The 22,555-nt window shown below is 41.1% G+C and overlaps 1 protein-coding gene across 1 annotated transcript in view; it reads right to left on the reverse strand.

Annotated features, from left to right (window-relative positions):
- CRIM1 (cysteine rich transmembrane BMP regulator 1) overlaps positions 1 to 22,555 on the reverse strand; it is a 957,989-nt gene that overhangs the window by 104,322 nt on the left and 831,112 nt on the right. The window contains exon 10 of the mRNA XM_077283003.1: positions 5,015 to 5,136. Coding sequence (XP_077139118.1) covers positions 5,015 to 5,136 — 122 coding nt within the window. The remainder of the gene's footprint in view (positions 1 to 5,014; positions 5,137 to 22,555) is intronic.

Below are 22,555 nucleotides of genomic sequence, written 5' to 3' on the forward strand. Positions count from 1 at the left end.
GATGAAAAGCAGGGTGTGGAAGACATTTATGTGCAATTTTTTTTATAGGAATACAGACAAATCTTCTAATAATGTGATTTTCATGCTGGACAAAATAAAAAAAAAGTAAAAGTTTAGTTACTCTTTAAGTATAGAAATGAATATTGGTGAAGTCCAAAAATGGAGGCCTTTTCACTTCACTTTTCCATTGCAAGGCTCGAATAGATGAAAGCTAAACGCATCCAAATTATCCTATATCTACTTGTTTGGTCCATGGGACATGAAAAGTTCCAAGTAACAGTGGCCACGTTTGTCTCGTGGTTAAAGAAATGGCATGTTCCACCTTACAAGGGCAATGGGTTAAATTCTCGGAATCAAAGAATTACTTTCCCTTTATGAGAAGCATTTTTTAGTAATTCAGTGGGAAAAAAAGATGTCAACCTGAAACATGATGATAGCCCTTTCTGATTTAAGTACAAGCAGATGGATATTTGTTTTCATTTGTATGTGCTCCGAGAATGATCTCCAGAGATTGACTCAGCAATTTATATTTAGAATTTTTAGCGATGCCCAAATTATCTTCTATCTGGCTGCCAACCTGGCAGCATTAAAGTAGCTCACAGCCACCTGCAAGATCGGACGGTCTAAATTATACCATCTGCAGTGAGAAGGTTTAAAGCATAACCAGAGGATGCCAGATGTAAATCCCACAATGAAGCTGCACATATGGTTTTCACTTATGTACGCGACCCAAACTGCAAGATAAACATTTACCACAGTCTCAGTCTGGTTTGCAAAATATGATTAACATGTGTAGGATGTTAAACCTGACCTTTCTATCCTCTACTGCCACCGGCGTAATCATGAGCGCTGCTCATTGCAAGGGCCCTGTGGGCTTTGTAGTGTATGAGACAACTGCTAATTGCATCTTACCATATTGTTTTTAGTTGAAAAATGAAGTACGGTAACTGAATAAAAAGCTATGTTTCTAACTTCAGAGCAGAAGATATGATTACAGTAGGGTGTGCACAGAAAGTGTGGAAACGGTGATCATCAGCTGAAAAAAAAAAATGCAAATGCCATGTATCCTAAAATCTTCCGCTTGCCCTCAAATTAATACAGATTTTGTTATGTGGCTCCTACTGGATAGCACTCCAACATCGGGTTTGCCTGATGTGGCTTTAATTCACATATTCTGATCCAGATCCAAATGTAAGCACCAAATGTGGTTGTGTTCAGCTTTAGCAACGTTTCGGGTTCATTAGGACCCTTCATCAGACTGTGCAGAAACACACCAGTGTGGACAGAGCACACGGCGTTGAATTCATTATAAGGCACATGGCACTTAATGAATTTGGCGCCTCTAGTTAGTGGTGTGTGCAACTGTGTGCAGTGTCAGAAATGCTACTCCAGTTGAAGATTTGATTAATTTGGCAGATTTCATGAATTTGATGGGGGATGGGGCAGCGTAGCTATACCTCCACTCCTCCACAGTCCCATCTATTTTGGTTGTGCTAATCCAAAGTAATGTGAAAATGCCAAAAGTTGTTACATTTTTGTGTGAAAGTCCTCTTTAAGGGACACTAAAGCAGGCACTTCTGTGGTAGGCAAAGAATAGATGCATGTGTGTCTGAGGCATGCAGGGGCTTGGAGGGGGGTTTATGGAAGCTTCTGTGGCTGCCAACATGCAGTCTTCATTATTGCTTCATACCAGGCAAAGGCTGTGGGTGATGAGAATACAGTCAGGTTATTTATTTTCTTATATTGGAGGGCATGAGGCTATATTTTACATTATGTCAGGGCAGATACCAAAGTGCATCATTAGGAGTGAGCCACTAAACAGCTGTATCACTAGCGATGTCATGATCAGAAGTTATGGATGATAAATTACTGGATCAAGCTGGTGTTATAAATTATTCTAATTTACTGAGATAATGACTTTTGGCTTTTCATTGGCTGTAAACCATAATCATCAACATTAACAGAAATAAACACTTGACATAGATCACTGTTTGTAATGACTCTATATTATTATTATTATTATTATACATTTTTATAGCGCCATTTATTCCACGGCGCTTTACATGTGAAATACGGGGCAAATATAGACAAATACATTAAACATGAGCAAAAAACAAGGCATACGGGTACATAAGGAGGTATATATGATATGAGTTTCACTTTTTGTATTGAAGAACTGAAAAAAAATTTACTTTTTAATGATATTTTAATTTAGTGATAAGCATTTGTATATTTATTCGCAGTTGCACTGTGAATATTTGGTATGTTTGTGGTGACTGTCAGCATTACCACTTTACAGTATGTGTGATCCGATTTTTTGTATATTTCAGTAACTGTTTCACCTTTTCCTTTACAGAGTTCTGCATGAGGGAGGACCCATATTCTTTGATTCTCACCCCTTACCTATTTCAGAGTGCGGATACAGGATACCATTATTTGCACTAATGGTGTAGTATATCAGATTTGAAGTGTTTTTTTTATCCTTTTTTATTGTATTTTAATTAATCTAAATAAAGATTTAATATTATTTTATATTAATTTATGTAGACGGCTGTACATGTAGCTGATTTTGGGTGTCTCTCTTCAGTTTTTGGTGCCTATGCATTCTTTGGGGCATTTTTTCTACTCCATCTGGTAGTTAGTGCCTACAATCTAGATTTTTCATAGTACACAAATCTTTCTACAAGTACTGAATGGCGAGTCACTAACAATAGATACTGATGAATATTACAGTCCCCGATTACTACAGACACCGTACCCACATCAGCAGAATATCTTTGGTTTATATATGATCTGTTTCATGATGTTACAGATTATATTGAATTAAAAATGGCTTTTTTGCGTGTAGATGTTTCTTAGCTGTGACTGCTCCCCCTGTAAGTTGCCAGGAGGCTCTTGGAGGACTACATGTACCAAGTACATGTACATGAATCCAAGATACCAAAATGTCTGAATTCGATAACTACTTTATAGTTCTAAATAAGAGTCATGTGATTTTTTTTACATGCCCCTCGGCAGTCCCCAGTACAATCCACTCAGTTCTTGACCTCTGGCTGTTTTAAAATATTGAGTTAAAATTGTTTAATTGCCGCAGTAAGCCATCTTTTCTCCAAGACTGTGCTGTCATTTCTACTAATAAGAATGATCTTCTAACCATTAGGATAATTCATTCCACCAGAAATCAATAACTAACTAATTCCTTGCAATGGATGATAGCACAACGTAATGAATTGATCCCCTATTGTATATAAAATTCTTATCATCCATTGTATAAAGCTCGTTCATTAATAAAGCATGTGCAATTGATTTAAATACAGTCTGGAAACTGTGCCGCGTCTGTGAAGCCAGACAGATACTGAAGTAATTGTCACTGAGAACAATCAAAAGGGAATTCAGATCTCTTTTGGTATCATTTATTGTGTACAGTGTTTACGCTTTTTCGCTTCTGCTTTTGTTTTAAGTATTTTGCACTATTTTTAGAGACTTTTTTTTTCCAATTATCTATTGAAAAGACTTATTAAAGGTTTTCTCATAACGTATGGTGTTGTGGAGGAAGATGGTCATTGAATCCTACTCAATTCAACTTTTGCCAAGTCGTTTGGAGTGTTTATATGTGCTCCTCTTATCATAAAGCTAAAAATTCAAAGAATAGGAGCGTTTAAGAAAAGAGTGTACAAATATAGGAGCGGGCCAGTCCCTTAGGACACACAACCGATTCATCAATGTAAATCGCAGTAACAAGAAAAACCGGCACTGCTGAAACACCTACGGCTAGCTGGTTTAGCTGACAGTGATTTCCACCATGCCCCTAGATGACCGCGTGCAGACCATGAGAAAAGTTATGCAAATAATGTCCCAAAAAAAAATGGTTGCACTCACAGGTACTAAAAAAACTTTCTTTATTGGTACACTTAATTAAAACATGCCCGCAGGAAGGTACTCACGAGAAGCACTCAGGACAACGGCCGTTTCGTGCCTCCTGCGCTTCAACGGGTCATGTGAAGTGCAGTTGAAGCGCAGGAGGCACGAAATAGTAATCTTGCAATTTTCGCACAGGTCACTGTGGCTGGGTACTTCCTGCCCCTACGGGAAGAGTTTACAGCAAGGTTCCATAGTATCTCAATAACAGCTGATAGCACAGGAAACACCATTCACAATAGCTGATGTCACAGCTGATCCTGCTCCCTTCCCTTCACAATGACCATTGCACATGCTTATTAGATGCTTCAACACAAATGATAGGGTCAGGATTTGACCATTGTGGCTAATGTACATGTATTGCCTCATAAAACAATAGAAAGAGTGTAAAGAAAACCTCATTGGCCAGTGTGAAAATTATAAGATTATTAATAGACTGACTTCAAAAGTAAAAACAAAGTATAAAATAGTAAAGTAGACTTCACTTAAACGAAATTATAGGTTAACTCATGGCAACTTCTAGAACATTGTCTTAAAAGTAGGCCATAGATAGAGTAGTTTCAGTAAGACCAACAAAGCAGAAAATATATAAACATAGAAATGGTGTGAATGACGCTAAAGCCATTACTATCTATCTTGTCTTATGTTTATGTTGTGTTTGATGGTTGACCAATTAAAGTCACTAAGAATTTATATTCACTGCACACAAGAAATGGCAAATGTGTTCTAGGATGGGAGGTACGGTATCAAGAAAGATTTGGACTTTACTTATAATTAAGAATAATGAGGAATGAAAACGCAGAGAAACAATCAGTCCATTTGGCTCCTGTATGTGCTCATTAAAAAGTCATTGTCGACTCCATGATGGGTTACTTCATTAGACTGCAGTAATTAAAAATGAAATTGCTACAAGCGGGAAACAAAGCTCTAATAAATAGGGTTACGCTGTCAGAAAATGACATTTAGTAGCACTGGCGGAGTTATAAAACTGTCTCTCAGAATGGAAGTTTTGTACATAACATCACTATCTGGTGGGGGATTCTTCTGGAGCAGGTCACGTAGACGTGTAGATAAGGAGGTGAAGGACTCTTCTTACCTCTGCACTTGCACACTGGGCATCCATGGCTGTCTTGCTCAAAGCCCATAGGACAAATCTTGCCACATGGGATATCTGGACACTTCTTGCAGCGGCAGATTTCACAGCCATGTTTGTTTTTCCTTAAAAAATAAAAAAATGTCCCATTAGAAAAAGAATACCAGTATAACACAAGTCTCTAAGAATGACTCAGTAATACGATTCCTGCTTTTCCCAATGCAATTAACCAAAGCACTGATTACTGGGATCCAAGCAGCAACGTAACTCAATTAATCACAGCACTAATTCTGAAGCTCCAATCTGGATCGCAGAGGCATTTATGTCTGATTGCACCGTAAAATGAGTCATCATTTGGGGCCAGATAATTGTAGAGAATGACAAGTGTGTTCTGCTGGTCTGTGGCTGGAATATTCTTTCTTTAAACAATAAGCTAGGAAAAAAATAATTAATGTACAGAAAAATTATGCTAATGTCCTGGCGTCAATAATTCAATCTGTTCAATTTGATAACCAATCAGCCAGTAAAAAGATAATCAACAGAGCAAAAAATCAATAGCACAGGTGTATTTTTTTTATATCCGTACTCCTACTTTTATTGGCTCGCATATCGTCCTAGATGATTTTTCTTCTCATTCAGTTGTCTAAAATTAAAGAAACCTGGATGCTTTCTTCCTATAACAGCACCACACGTGTCTACAGTTTGTGTGTGGAATTCTAGCTCGGTCCCGTTCACACACAGCTGTACTCCCCTTGAACTGCATTAAAATGCTGCACCAAAATTGTATCAAATTAAATGCAAAGCTAATGTAAAAAAAAATGCAGCAAAAAAAGCAATAATCAGACATATTATTACATATTTTGCTGTGGACACACACTTAAATCATGCTCTGGAAAAAATCATGAGCAGAAAAAATGCAGCATTTACACAATATGTGAATATGACCTAAGACTTATTTCCAGAAACATAGCTTGACTTTCTTTCATCTAGAGCAGTCATGGCGAACCTTTTAGAGACCGAGAGCTCAACCTGCAATCCAAAACCCACTTATTTATCACAAAGTGCCGATACTGCAATCTAACCTGAATACTGAGGTTTTAGATTAGAAAAACAACTTATAAACTAGCGCGCTATAGCAAAGAGCTTGTAAGCGCTGCACTCCAAGCCTAAGATACTAGCCACCGATTGCAGTGGAGGTCTGTTTTTGAGAATGGAGAGGATTATGAATCAAAAGTAAAATCGCAAAGTTGTTTGTTTTTACAACCTCTTGGCAATTGTAACTTTTTATCATGATGAAAATAACCCTTTAAGCCAGGGATGTCAACCGCAAATACACAGAGGGTCAAAGTTAAAAGCTTGCACAAAGTCACTGGGCAATCTTGATATTTGTTAAAAAAAAAAATGTCTACAATTGAGGAAATTTTTCCTTACCAAAACGATTCACTTTTTTCATAAATAAAGAATACAAAAAAATAAAAATTATTAACTCTTGGAATTATAGTGGAATAATACAGTAAAATATGTTATGTAAGAGCAGTAAAAAGTATATAGCCCAATAGCATAATTTAAATATATAAAGGATACTGTATAATGGCCCCACATAGTGCTCCAAACCTGTATAATGTGCCCACATAGTGCTCCGTACTATATAAGGGCCCCATATGATGCGCCATACTTGTTTAATGGCCGCAGATGGTGCTTCATACACTATAATGGCCCCACACGATGCTCCATACTGTATAATGGCCACACATGATACTCCATACTGTAATGGCCCACATAGTGCTCTATACTGTATAATGGCGCCACATAGTTCTTCATACTGTATAATAGCACCACATAGTTCTCCATACTGTATAATGTGCTCAAATAGCGCTCCATGCTGTATAGTGGCCCAACAATGTTGTGCTTCATATTGTATAGTGGCCCAATATAGTGCTTCACACTGTATAATGGCCCCACATAGTGCTCTATATTGTATAATGGCCCAACATAGTGCTCCATACTATATAATGACCCCAAATGATGCTTCATACTGTATAATGGCCCCATATGATGCTCCATCTATCTATATAATCGTCTAAGGGGTACTTCCGTCTGTATGTCTGTCACAGAAATCCCGCGTCGCTGATTGGTCACGGCCACAAACATTGGTCACAAACATGCTCCTCATCATAGAGACAGACTGATTGTGCTAAGGGGCGGCCTGTTGGCAGGTCTCTTCTTGCTTTGTCTGGCTTAGAGCAACAAGATAAGACTGTGCCTAAAGTCCCACCCTGGAGCCTGGGCATCTCATTGACGGAAAAATTATAACGCTGATTACACAAGAACCACAAGACGGATTTCTTCACCCCAGTGTAACAATGCCAACCTGACAATGCCTGTAGTTTACTTATCAAAATCCAACTGGCAGGTTCACTGTAAATTGACCACAAAAACTTAAAGAGTAACTGTTCTTATAATTTTTATTTCATAAATCAATAGTACACATGGAAATAAACAATTTTGTAATATATTTTCTAATCTTATACTGATCTTTCACTATCAATTCATGGGTAAAATCTCTATTCAGCACAGATTTTCCCATTACTTTGATGACAGTAGGTGCTTTTAAAATTCTATAGATGGAGAGCCTAGAGAAAGTCACAGAGATTTTGCTGCAAGCTCCACTGAAACGAGAAATCGTCACGGATTAGTATAAATGAGGAATTCAAAGCTAGCCACGCACCAGAAGAAGCCGCAGTGGTGAAACATGAGTTGGGCTTTACATGATGTTTAACATGTTGTTTTTTATAAATCTTTTGTAAGTACAATAAGATATCTTGTGGAAGGAAGCTATGTATCGCAGTACTTCATTGCTGTTGGTCTTTTTGACCTATGCTCTCTATATTTGTTTTAGGACGATAAGTAGTCAAAGCTGAATAATTTTATCTCCCAGGAGAAGCACGATATAAGAAAATATAACCTATTTTGGGAATCCAGTAACACCTTGGAAGTGGACACACTTGATTGCCGAATCCCAGTTTCTTCAGATGTCCTTAGTCTGCACAAGATGCTAAGCTATTTCTACTTAAACGACAGCTACAGTTCTCCACAGATACTTAAGAGATGGTCATCTACCTCAATAATGGGAAAATTTGTAGTTACTGAAGACAGATTTTACCTGTTAACTGAGGATTTGGAATGAATGATCATTTCAGGAGGAGGAAGAAGTGGGTTTCTCAGATACAATGCACTACAAAGTTTCCAATTTTCACATGTACTACTGAGTTATGAAAAAAAAATTAAACAAGTTACTCTTTAACCCCTTAGTGACAGAGCCAATTTGGTAATTAATGACCGAGCCAATTTTTACAATTCTGACCACTGTCACTTTAAGAGGTTATAACTCTGGAACGCTTTATCGGATCCTGCTGATTCCGAGATTGTTTTTTCATGACATATTGTACTTCAAGATAGTGGTAACATTTCTTCGATATTACTTGCGATTATTTATGAAAAAAATGGAAATATGGCGAACATTTTTAAAATTTTGCAATTTTCAAACTTTGTATTTTTATGCCCTTAAATCAGAGAGATATGTCACGAAAAATAGTTAATAAATAACATTTCCCACATGTCTACTTTACATCAGCACAATTTTGGAAACCAAATTTTTTTTTGTTAGGGAGTTATAAGGGTTAAAAGTTGACCAGCAATTTCTCATCTTTAAAACACCATGTTTTTTTTAGGGACCACATCACCTTTGAAGTCATTTTGAGGAGTCTATATGATAGAAAATAACCAAGTGTGACACCATTCTAAAAACTGCACCCCTCAAGCTGCTCAAAACCACATTCAAGAAGTTTATTAACCCTTTACGTGCTTCACAGGAACTGAAACAATGTGGAAGAAAAAATGAACATTTAACTTTTTTTTGCAAACATTTTACTTCAGAACCATTTTTTTTAATTTTCACAAGTGTAAAAACAGAAATTTAACCACAAATTTTGTTGTGCAATTTCTCCTGAGTACGCCGATACCCCATATGTGGAGGTAAACCACTGTTTGGGCGCACCGCAGAGCTTGGAAGTGAAGGAGCACAGTTTGACTTTTTCAATGCAGAATTGGCTGGAATTGAGATCGGATGCCATGTCGCGTTTGGAGAGCCCCTGATGTGCCTAAACAGTGGAAACCCCCCACAATGACACCATTTTGGAAACTAGACCCCTTAAGGAACTTATCTAGATGTGTGGTGAGCACTTTGAACCCCCAAGTGCTTCACAGAAGTTTATAACGTAGAGCCGTGAAAATAAAAAATCGCATTTTTTCTACAAAAATGATCTTTTTGCCCCCAAATTTTTATTTTCACAAGGGTAACAGGAGAAATTAGACCACAAAAGTTGTTGTGCAACTTCTCCTGAGTACGTCGATACCCCATATGTGGGGGTAAACCACTGTTTGGGCGCACCGCAGAGCTTGGAAGAGAAGGAGTGTCGTTTTACTTTTTCAATGTAGAATTGGCTGGAATTGAGATCGGACGCCATGCCACGTTTGGAGAGCCCCTGATGTTCCTAAACAGTGGAAACCCCCCACAAGTGACACCATTTTGGAAACTAGACCCCTTAAGGAACTTACCTAGATGTGTGGTGAGCACTTTAAACCCCCAGGTGCTTCACAGAAGTTTATAACGTAGAGCCGTGAAAATAAAAAAAATCGCATTTTTTCTACAAAAATGATCTTTTTGCCTCCAAATTTTAATTTTACCAAGGGTAACAGGAGAAAATGGACCCCAGAAGTTGTTGTACAATTTGTCCTGAGTACGCCGACACCCCATATGTGGGGGTAAACCACTGTTTGGGCGCATGGCTGAGCTCGGAAGCAAAGGAGCGCCATTTGACTTTTCAATGCAAAATTGACTGGAATTGAGATCGGATGCCATGTCGCGTTTGGAGAGCCCTGATGTGCCTAAACAGTAGAAACCCCCCACAAGTGACCCCATTTTGGAAACTAGACCCCCCATGGAACTTATCTAGATGTGTGGTGAGAACTTTGAATGCCCAAGTGCTTCACAGAAGTTTATAATGCAGAGTCGTGAAAATAAAAAATATTTTTTTTTCCACAAAAAAGATTTTTTAGCCCCCAAGTTTTTATTTTCAAAAGGGTAACAAGAGAAATTGGACCCCAAAAGTTGTTGTCCAATTTGTCCTGAGTATGCTGGTACACCATATGTGGGGGTAAACCACTGTTTGGGCGCATGGCAGAGCTCGGAAGGGAAGGAGCGCCGTTTTGGAATGCAGACTTTGATAGAATTGTCTGCGGGCGTTATGTTGCGTTTGCAGACCCCTAATGTACCCAAACAGTAGAAACCCCCCACAAGTGACCCCATTTTGGAAAATAGACCCCCCAAGGAACTTATCTAGATATGTGGTGAGAACTTTGAATGCCCAAGTGCTTCACAGAAGTTTATAATGCAGAGTAGTGAAAATAAAAAATATTTTTTTTTTCCACAAAAAAGATTTTTTAGCCCCCAAGTTTTTATTTTCACAAGGGTAACAAGAGAAATTGGATGCCAATATTTGTTCTCCAATTTGTCCTGAGTATGCTGGTACCCCATATGTGGGGGTAAACCACTGTTTGGGCACACGGCAGAGCTCGGAAGAGGAGCGCCATTTTGGAATGCAGACTTTGATAGAATTGTCTGTGGGTGTTATGTTACGTTTGCAGAGCCCCTGATGTACCTAAACAGTAGAAACCCCTCACAAGTGACCAAATTTTGGAAACTAGACCCCCTAAGAAACTTATCTAGATAGTGGTGAGAACTTTGAATGCTCAAGTGCTTCACAGAAGTTTATAATGCAGAGTAGTGAAAATAAAAAATATTTTTTTTCCCACAAAAAAAGATTTTTTAGCCCCCAAGTTTTTATTTTCACAAGGGTAACAGGAGAAATTGGACCCCAAAAGTTGTTGTCCAATTTATCCCGAGTACGCTGATGCCCCATATGTGGGGGTAAACCACTGTTTGGGCGCACGGCAGAGCTCAGAAGGGAGGGAGCACCATTTGACTTTTTTAGCACAAAATTGGCTGTCGTGTTTGGAGACCCCCTGATGTACCTAAACAGTGGAAACCCCCCAATTCTAACTCCAACCCTAACCCCAACACACCCCTAACCCTAATCTCAATCCGATCCATAATCCTAATCACAACCCTATCGATAATCACAACCCTAACCCCAAAACAGCCCTAATCTCAACCCTAACCATAACCCTAATCAAAACCCTAAATCCAACACACCCCTAATCCTAATCTCAACCCTAACCTCAAACCTAACCCTAATCCCAATACACCCTAACCCTAATCCCAACCCTAACCTTAACCCTAATCCCAACCCTAACCCTAATCCCAACCCTAATCCCAAACGTAACCCTAATCCCAAACGTAACCCTAATACCAACCCTAATCCAAACCCTAACCCTAATCCCAACTCTAACCCTAACTTTAGCCCCAACCCTAACCCTAACTTTAGCCCCAACCCTAACCCTAATTTTAGCCCCAACCCTAGCCCTAACCCTAACTTTAGCCCTAACCCTAAATTTAGCCCCAACCCTAACCCTAAATTTAACCCTAACCCTAGCCCTAACTTTAGCCCCAACCCTAACCCTAAGGCTACTTTCACACTTGCGTCGTGTGGCATCCGTCGCAATCCGTCGTTTTGGACAAAAAACGGATCCTGCAAATGTGCACACAGGATGCCTTTTTTGCCCATAGACTTGTATTGCCGACGGATGGCCACACGTCGCGTCCATCGTGCACTGGATGCGTTGTGTTTTGGCGGACCGTCGTCACAAAAAAAGTTCAATGTAACCTTTTTTTTGTATGTCGCATCCGCCATTTCTGCGCATGCGTGGCCGTAACTCTGCCCCCCCCTCCCCAGGACATAGACTGGGCAGCGGATGTGTTGAAAAACTGCATCTGCTGCCCACGTTGTGCACAATTTTCACAACGTGTGTCGGTACGTTGGGCCGACGCATTGCGACCGCCCCTTACCGACGCAAGTGTGAAAGAAGCCTAAGGCTACTTTCACACTAGCGTCGTACTTGGCCCGTCGCAGTGTGTCGGGCCGACGTACCGACGCTAGCGCCGCACAACGGGTGCAGCGGATGCTGTTTTTCAACGCATCCGCTGCCCCATTGTGAGGTGCGGGAGGCGGGGGCGGAGTTCCGGCCGTGCATGCGCAGTCGGAAATGGCGAGTTACATGTAGCGGTTTTTTGTGCCGACGGTCCGCCAAAGCACGACGCATCCGAGCACGACGCATCCGTCGCACGACGGATGCGACGTGTGGCAATCCGTCGCTAATGCAAGTCAATGGAGAAAAAACGCATCCTGCAAGCACTTTTGCAGGATGCGTTTTTTCTCCAAAACGACGCATTGCGACGGAAGCCAAAAAACGCTAGTGTGAAAGTAGCCTAACCCTAACCCTAAATTTAGCCCCAACCCTAACCCTAAATTTAGCCCCAACCCTAACCCTAACCCTAATTTTAGCCCCAACTCGTCTCTCCTGCCGGCCGGCAGATGGCGGGCGCACTGCGCATGCGCCCGCCATTTTCTTTCCCAAGGAAGAAGCCGGTGGGCAGGAGGAGATGCAGGAGGACCCAGGGACACCGGTAAGTATGATAGGGTCCCCGAATCCCCCTATTTCTCTGTCCTCTGATGTGCGATCACATCAGAGGACAGAGAATTACAGATCGCTTTTTTTATTTTTTTTGCGGTCGCCGGTAAACAGTTAATTACCGGCGATCGCAAAGCAGGGGTCGGTAAAAACCGACCCCGATCATGTTCTTTGGGGTCTCGGCTACCCCAGGCAGCCCAAAGATCTTCCGGGTGCCGGGCGGCGGGCGCACTGCGCCCGCCATTTTTTCCCCGGAAAAAGATGACGGCGCCCATCGGGAGCCACGAGGAGCACCGGGGGAGATATGTGAGTATTGGGGGGCCATCGGGGGCGATCGGGGACCCTATTTCTCTGTCCTCCGATGTGCGATCACATCGGAGGACAGAGAAATTAAATGGGAAATTGCGTTGTTCTTTTTGTTGCGACCGCCGGTAAACGGTTAATTACCGGCGATCAAAACTCGGGGGTCGGTAAAAAACCCCCGAATCATGTTCTCTGGGGTCTCGGCTACCCTCGGCAACCGAGACCCCAGAGAAAATCCAACTCTGGGGGGCGCTATTCACTTTTTCCACAGCTGTGGTTTAAGTACCCTTAGCGGCCGCCGTTAAAAGGCGTATCGGCGGTCGTTAAGGGGTTAATACTATGACAATCATCCAGATTTCTGTCATCGTCCAATGATAATCTATGACCCAAAGTCAGCAGAACATCGGAAAATAACACCAAATATAGAACTATTAATGAGCATCAAGAGCAGGGTGCCCCAACCTATGGCTCGTGGGTAGAGAATTTGCTTGGGTTCCTTCTTATTTGGCAAGCTATAGCATTTGTCGAATAAGGTGCAGAGGGAACCTAGCTTCCTGGATCGCGCCAGCCGATCAGCGCCGTAGCTGCATGTGTCGCGGCTGTGTCATGCAGAGGCGGCGTCGATCAGCTGATCAGCCGGAGTGATCCAGGAAGCCGGGTTCCCTCTGCAGCTTATTTGACAAGTGCTATAGCTTGCCGAATAAGATGGAACCCGAGCAAATTCGCTGAACTCTACTCGTGGGCCCATAATCTGTGGCTCGCAGCTATCTGCCAGTCTGGTGCATTAGTACCAGGTCTAACAAACAGCTATGAGGGGAAAGTCTCCAGATGGTTACTTTTCTGTGTAACCCCGCACAGACTATCAGGTCTAGATGTGCATATACTGGCCATGGGGCTGGAGGGAGAGGAATCTACTAGAGAAAGGGGTGTTCTGGAAACTGGATGCGTTAGTGTGTTGGGAGCGCTTGATGCGAGAATACTAAATGGGGGTTAGGTGGAAACCCCTCGATGTAAGTATGCTGCCTATAAGGGTGGCAAAATGACTCAGTATGATTTCTTAGAGGGAGATATTGGCTGGCATGGGGGTCTCTGGGTGCCAATACTCAGAGGATGGATGTGGATCACGACCATCTTTCAAAGCTAAATGTGGCTGTTAGGTTAAGAAAGGTTGGGGACCACTGATCTAGAGAATGACTAGAGAAAGGGTTCACTGTGCTATAATTTGCTGTGAAGATCATGAAGTATTATTATACATCATTAGACATTTCCGGACTAGCAGAACTATTAAACCAAATCACCTTTACATTGAAGCCTCTGTCTATTATTTATTCTAAGATCAATAATGCATTTTTCAAACTGTCCAAAATACGTAAAAACCGCCCAATGTCAAGTTTCAGGAAAACAAAGAATATTGAATGACGATACAGTTTTCCTCTAAGAGGAAGTCAATCAATGTATGCATTGTGCCGCCATGTCCTGTATTAATGGCAGCACTTCTGTCTATTGTTTAATTCTTCTATCCCGTGTCAATGATTTCTACTATTCCAAAATATACATCCTGTGCAAATTGTCCGAAACGGTGATAAATGTTTAGTACATAGTCTGCAGCTGGGAACGTCGTATTAATAGAGCTTGTGAGTCATGTTTGGTTTTCTTTATACTGTAGGGAAATGCGCTGGGTGTTATATCTGGGCTGAAAGACGAATATAACATTATGATTCTCAGCTCTTCTGGGAAGTCCCGAAAAGGGCACAAGATTTCGCAGAGATTAAACTTTTTGACTAAACCAACTTTGTACAGAACTTGGTCCCATGAAATACCAAACCACAGCCTAACAAGAGTGTCTTTGTAAGTCTCTGAGCACCAATTATGTTATGATATTTCAAGGGCATGGATTTAGTGGAGCTGTATTGCTCAACTTCACTTCGATTGCAGCCGCGCCGTATAATACTGCAATTATGCTGCAATTCTCATTACCTCTCTGAACATTAGGGCCGGAGATGAAAGCTCAAAGAGGTAGAAAAAGACTAAGAATAGTGAGAACCTAATAGGACCTTATAAATAGAATTTGTACCCATATAATCACACAGTACAGGCTTTTCTAAGTTCTCATTTCATATTGATTAGGAGGAGGCATACTAAAGCCTAGAACTGTAATGATACAGTCTGGACCTGCAATGGAAGAAACGTTATCTTAGCATAGTCACAACAGATGCCAAAAGCATGCTCATTTGTCATGGTCCTAGCCCACTGTAAGTATGAGCACTGAATGGATTGGAACAATTTACTGGCCTTTAAAGGGAATCTGTTAACAGGTTTTTGCCACCTCATCTGAGAGCAGCATAATGTAGGGGCAAAGATTCTGATTCCAGCGATGTGTCACTTATTTTACTGGGTGCTGCAGTTTTGATTAAAATCTGATTTATCAACTGCATATATACCAGTTCTCTAAATGCTGAGCTCTGTATAACCCCCCCTACAGCACTGATTGGCAGATGTCTGTGTACACTGTGCATAGGCAGAAAGCTGGCAATCAGTGGTGGAAACAGGGTTTGACTACTCCTGCTGATAAAACAGTGAAAGCAGCCCAGTAAGTGACACATTGCTGGAATTAGAGTCTCGGTCTGTAAATTATGATTCTCTAAAATTAGATGTAAAAAATCTGGTGACAGATTCATTTTAAGCTAAATATGTGCCCTACAGTAACCATGGCCTTAGTTGTCCATTAGGATCTAGTGAATGTTAATGAATATATTGCTAGTCACGGCCAGTCTTAACCTTGTATTACCTTTGATGTTGTATTGAGCGCATCAATTGTCACTACAAAAGGGGCGCCATTGGCTCTGGCGTGGACACTAGGAGTTTGCACCTCCAATCCTGGTGGTTGTGCTGGATCCAGCTCTATTTCCAATGTTATTGATCCACTATTCAGACGCTGTTCAGTTGCTTGTACACTGGATCAGGACCAGTGTGTTATTGTGGACTGAAGGCATGGCACAGGGTACTACTCAGCCTTCAGTTGTACAATTAGAAACACATTTTGTGACACTACAGCAGCAAGGATACATTTCCCATGCGGGGTGTCAGCAGCTGGAGCTGCACTATTACACACAGAAAGGATCAGCTTGAGCTAAGGAGAAGCTGTCTACATAGCAATGGGATGGGAATATTGCTATCAGTTGTTCAGGAATTCCCCAGTCATCCATCCTCAGTCTGCTCGTTACGGGGCATGCTAAACAAGTATTAGACTTTATTGCCAAAAATAGAGAATAAAACATAATGGTAGAAAGAACTGCACAGTAATAATCTTAAATGATCAAAATCATTAAAGGCGGCACCCACTTCTCAAATCTTTTTCAATTATTGAAGAATAGTAAAGGATTGTACTCTTAAGGGGTTACAAGATAGGAAGGAGGAGTCCTCGTAATCCATACACCGACTCGTTCTATAACTCTCAACCTCCAATGAGAATCATTGCTTTTCAGAAAACTGACAGATTAGATCCATTTACACTTCATAATTACCATGAACGAGCGTTTACTGGGAATGATTGTTTCTCGAAAATCGTGCACTCTAAAAAGGCTAGGAATCACCCGATGAGCCAACAAAACACTCAGTAAAGATTATTTGCTCTTAGCTGAGAGAGTCCCGTTTACATGGGACAATGGGCTGCCGAGAACGATAATCTTTTTGTAAGTATTTTGCTTGTTTGTCTATCGATTATGCTGAGAAATATTACCAATCATTGAGTGCGCATCTGAAGCCTGTGCAATAAGGCTACTAACAACCGCCAATTGGTAAGCATCTTGCCGGTCATTTAACATAGAGCATTGCAGTGTAAACGAGCCTCTACCCTCTGTCTGGGCTGTAAAGATGAGCCTTATTCAAGTGAACTAAAAGGAAGCACTGATATCCCTGCAGGCATCTATTAGGACATGTCTATATCAGCCATACTTAGTAGCAAACATTGCATCAGTACAGGGCCTATTTAAGAAAATGAAATCTTAAACGATTTGCACAAAGTTTGTAAGGTATACCCTATCCACTGACTCAGTGATAGCTTAATGATTGCTGGGGTCTGAGCACAGAGACCCTGAGAAAGAGTTCTGGAAACCCTGTCTGAATGGTGAAGAGGTCGAGGATAGGCATTTCTGCTTTTTTCATTGTCTATGGGACTGCATGTATAGTGGAAGAAGTTTTAAATAATTTGTACAATCCATCCATTGAATTCGGGATAACTTACTGATTGCTGGGCATTGACCTTCTGACCTACTGAACACTGAGAGCTGGGGATCGAGAATACGCGTTTCCACTGTTCTCATTGATTATGGGACTGCATGTGTAGTGGAAAAAGTTTGTAAGGTATTCCTTATCCATCGAAAGTGAGATAACGCACTGATCACTGGAGGCCTGAGCACTGGAAACTGATGGTCGCGCATACGCATTTCCACTTTTTTCATTGACTATGGGACTGCACTGCTCATCCTCTGCTCCGTGTCAAGTTTACCAACATGGAAAGTAATAACTGGATTCTAGTTGCTGACACGCAAGACTTTGCATTCAAATGCTATCATCTTCATATTTTAGGCAAAATTGCTATATAGTATTTAAAAGGATTGTAATAAGTGTCAGTGAATGTAGGACAATCATACCTAAGATCTTTACGGAGGGTAATAAGCAATAAATACCTAATATAGTCAAGTAGCAATGAATAACCAATTTCTTTCTACAAATTCTCCTTTTATCCCACTACAGTATACACTAATGATATCTTAGTGATACAAGTGACCCATTCTCAGCCAAAAATAAATTCAATCACAGGGAAAAAACCATTAACATAATATTCTGTGGAATCCATCAAAATGTGAGAGCATGAAAGATCAAAATCAATCAGGAAAAAGGCCACGGTTCAGACAAACTTATCATAATTTTCAGCTCCAGGCCATTAAAGCCCATAATTTAGCACAGCCCTTAAGATAAAAATCTGCATTTCTCGGGTTAATACTTTGTAACACTAAACCATCAGAATACCAGTGCAGCCCTATCCTGGAAGACACTTCCATAAAACTACTGGTATGTGACAGCTAGAGAAGTGATAAAGAACTTTACACTGCATTGAGCTGACAATATAACTCGATCATCCGTGCCAGCGCCAGAACTGAAATATAGTACACAGTGCATCTGATTCATATAAATACTCATATTCCAAAGGAACACTCAATAAAAGACATCTAGCAGACATCAAAGTATCATATCTTCCTTACACATCTCACTTTCTTCAAAATGATAGCTACTATCAGTACAAGCAAACATGCGGCAGAAAATCACCGCTGCCCCCACCTCAAGGGCACGAGTCTTCTTCTACAGTTATTTTCTCCTCATGAGTGAGTGGTGATGGATTTTTATTCTTGTCTTTTAAGTAACAAGACTGAAATAATAGAAATAAACAAATTAACCATCTGATGCAGAATTCTGAGGCAGTTCCTCGGTACTCCTTTGCAAAGCAAATGTTAGATTGGGCCTACACGGCAGGAGACAATGCAGAAACATAACTGCGGGTGCCGGGCCACGTGCCCAGGGTGTTGGGTAATAGGAGGAGTGCCAACAAGTCATTCTACTTTACCAAGGGTATTAATGAGTAGGACTTAGGCAACCATCTAAATCCCACCTTCCTATCTACCATAAGACTAAAGTATTGCAAAACCCTAACTCCAAAATGTGGTGATCACAAACAAGGAACAGCTCTGGGAATGACATATATAAGAGGAATCCAGACTGCAGGTTCCCCCTTGAGTCAATAATGGCTCCAGAAAGAAGAGGACAAAAAAAGAAGCAGCTAAAACTTTGTTAAAATGCATTGCATTTTATTCTGAGTCTAACTGTATTTTTTGAAACCAAACTGACTTCGAAACTCGTTGTATTTTACTAAAGATAACCACCGATCCACCAAACCGCTGCACGACCAGCACCCACTGTATCCTCCCCCATCCCTTGTAGACTGTGAGTCCTCGCGGGCAGGGTCCTCACTCCTCCTGCACCAGTCACTGACTTGTATTGTCTAAGATTATTGGACTCACTTTTATTATGTACACCCCTTTTCACATGTAAAGCGCCATGGAACAAATGGCGCTATAATAAATGATAATAATAACAGTTTTGATCTTTTTAGATGGTTCCTGCAGAGGGATTGACAGCTCTCACTTTAAACCGCTTTAAAGTGGTAAAGTTGTAAATACAGAGGCGCCCAGGATGCTGGCATTCAAGTGTAGGCCAAAGAAGTTGCAGGATCTTAGATTGGATGTGCACGTCGGGCCAGGGCTCCTCTATACTGGAGACACATCGAAGACTTTCTCTGTGTTGTAATACTTCTACGCGCACAAGCAATTCCTACAGGAAGCATGGGCAAATATTATCCTTTGGTTTGGAGGCAAAATAACTACAAATATGTGAAAAACAAGGCAGATGCTCAAAGACTCTAATACTGTTACTGGCACTTTGTAAAGTATTCCTTATTGTGTCCTATTATTATTACATCTATGGCTATGTTCACACGCTGTGGATTTTGCTACAGGTCCGCAGCAGTTTCCCATGCGTTTACAGTACAATGTAAACCTATGGGAAACGCAATCCGCAGTGCACATGCTGTGAAAAAAAAACACGCGGAAACGCAGCGGTTTACATTCCGCAGCATGTCAATTCTTTGTGCGGAATCCGCAGCGGTTTTACACCTGCTCCATAATAGAAAACCGCAGTGGAACCGCACAAAAACCGCGGTAAATCAGCGATAAATCAGCAGGAAAAAAGCAGTGCTTTTGCCCTGCGGAATTATCAAATCCGCTATGGAAAAATCCACAGTGGACCATTTCTACACATGCCCTAAATGCTGCTCGGTTTTGCATAAATGAATCCCAACATCTATTTTAAAAACAAGTTTCCACTACTCTCTATAGCAAAGGTAGGACCACGGGAGAGGTGCGTCGTGCGTGACCCCTATGTACGCAATAAGTCCACTCTGTACCGATGCATAGCAATCACTAATATTCCATTTATTCCATATTTAGTTCAAACAACAGTTTTGAAATTGACAATTCTTTATGTAGAGGACATTATTTCAAGTGTCTTATTTAGGGGTAATATGTTCTCATGACTTTATTCATTCCGAGTACTGAAGCAGAATCATCTTACTACTGCATATTTTAGCTCATAGTATCAGCAATCTCAATGAAGAAACATCTGTACCCTAGAACCTTCATCCAGAATTCAAGCCTAATTTCGTAACTGTTATTACTTACAATGTGCAATATGTTACAATGTAATGTAAGAAAGGAAATTACATTTTCCCATACTGATCCACTTGAATACAGGGTATTCCCATCTTGGTAAGTGATGACATAGCGCGTGGATATGGCATCACTTAATAATAGATTTATTTCACACCTCAGGGACCCCTACTAATTCTGAAAATTAAAAAGCCTTTTCCTTGCAGTTTGGCTCCAATATCACAGTCCTTTTAAAGTGCAGGCAAAGCAATAACGGGGTCTCGTCCAGAGAGCAATGAAGGTCCTGGTTTAGGCTCAGAGGGCTCACATTCATTGGTGACTCAGACACGGCTGACTTAGTCCCAGTTTGGGCACACAAAATGGTTACTGTCCACAGCAAACAGTGACAATGGCAGTTTGGTGCACATGACCTGTACAGACTCTTCTCAGAGAGAGACTGGCTTGTCCTTCTGCAGCTCCAACACAATCCACTCTGCTCAGCTCTCCCAGCTGACTACATCAAGTGAACATACGGCCTGGTTCTAGTCATAGCTAGTCATGTGCCTTTCATCACAACCTCGAGTGCTAAGTTTCAACCATTTCTTATTTGGCCTTCCTAATATATCTACAGAATATATATATATATATATATATATATATATATATATATATATATATATATATATATATATATATATATATATATATATATATAGTACAGACCAAAGGTTTGGACACACCTTCTCATTTAAAGATTTCTCTGTATTTTCATGACTATGAAAATTGTACATTCACACTGAAGGCATCAAAACTATGAATTAACACGTGGAATTATATACTTAACAAAAAAGTGTGAAACAACAGAAATTGTGTCTAATATTCTAGGTTCTTCAAAGTAGCCACATTTTGCTTTGATGACTGCTTTGCACACTCTTGGCATTCTCTTGATGGGCTTCAAGAGGCAGTCCCCGGGAATGGTTTTCAATTCACAGGTGTGCCCTGTCAGGTTTAATAAGTGGGATTTCTTGCCTTGTAAATGGGGTTGAGACCATCAGTTGTGTTGTGCAGAAGTCTGGTGGATACACAGCTGATAGTCCTACTGAATAGACTGTTTGAATTTGTCTTATGGCAAGAAAAAAGCAGCTAAGTAAAGAAAAATAAGTGGCCATCATTACTTTAAGAATTGAAGGTCAGTCAGTCCGAAAAATTGGGAAAACTTTGAAAGTGTCCCCAAGTGCAGTGGCAAAAACCAACAAGCGCTACAAAGAAACTGGCTCACATGAGGACCGCCCCAGGAAAGGAACACCAAGAGTCACCTCTGCTTCTCAGGATAAGTCTATCCGAGTTACCAGCCTCAGAAATCGCAGGTTAACAGCAGCTCAGATTAGAGACCAGGTCAATGCCACACAGAGTTCTAGCAGCAGACACATCTCTAGAACTGTTAAGAGGAGACTTTGTGCAGCAGGCCTTCATGGTAAAATAGCTGCTAGGAAACCACTGCCAAGAACAGACAACAAGCAGAAGAGACTTGTTTCCCACCATGAAGCATGGAGGAGGAGGTGTGATGGTGTGGGGGTGCTTTGCTGGTGACACTGTTGGGGATTTATTCAAAATTGAAGGCATACTGAACCAGCATAGCTACCACAGCATCTTGCAGCAGCATGCTGTTCCATCCGGTTTGCGTTTAGTTGGACCATCATTTATTTTTCAACAGGACAATGACCCCAAACACACCTCCAGGCTGAGTAAGGGCTATTTGACTAAGAAGGAGAGTGATGGGGTGCTACGCCAAGTGACCAGGCCTCCACATTCATCAGACCTGAACCCAATCGAGATGGTTTGGAGTGAGCTGGACCGCATAGTGAAGGCAAAAGAACCAACAATTGCTAAGCATCTCTGGGAAATCCTTCAAGATTGATGGAAGACCATTCCTGGTGACTACCTCTTGAAGCTCATCAGGAGAATGCCAAAAGTGTGCAAAGCAGTCATCAAAGCAAAAGGTGGCTACTTTGAAGAACCTAGAATATAAGACATAATTTTAGTTGTTTCACACTTTTTTGTTAAGTACCGTATATACTCGAGTATAAGCCGAGATTTTCAGCCCATTTTTTTGGGCTGAAAGTCCCCCTCTCGGCTTATACTCGAGTCATACCCAGGGGTCGGCAGGAGAGGGGGAGCGGGGGCTGTCTAATTATACCCACCTACTCCTGGCGGGGTCCCTGGCTCCCAAGCGCCGCAGCTTCTTCCTGTTCTGAGTGGTCACATGGTACCGCTCATTACAGTAATTAATATGCGGCTCCACCTCCCATAGGCGTGGGGTCGCATATTCATT

This window comes from Ranitomeya variabilis, chromosome 2 (genome assembly GCF_051348905.1).
Source record: "Ranitomeya variabilis isolate aRanVar5 chromosome 2, aRanVar5.hap1, whole genome shotgun sequence".
In the NCBI taxonomy this organism is placed as follows: Eukaryota; Metazoa; Chordata; class Amphibia; order Anura; family Dendrobatidae; genus Ranitomeya; species Ranitomeya variabilis.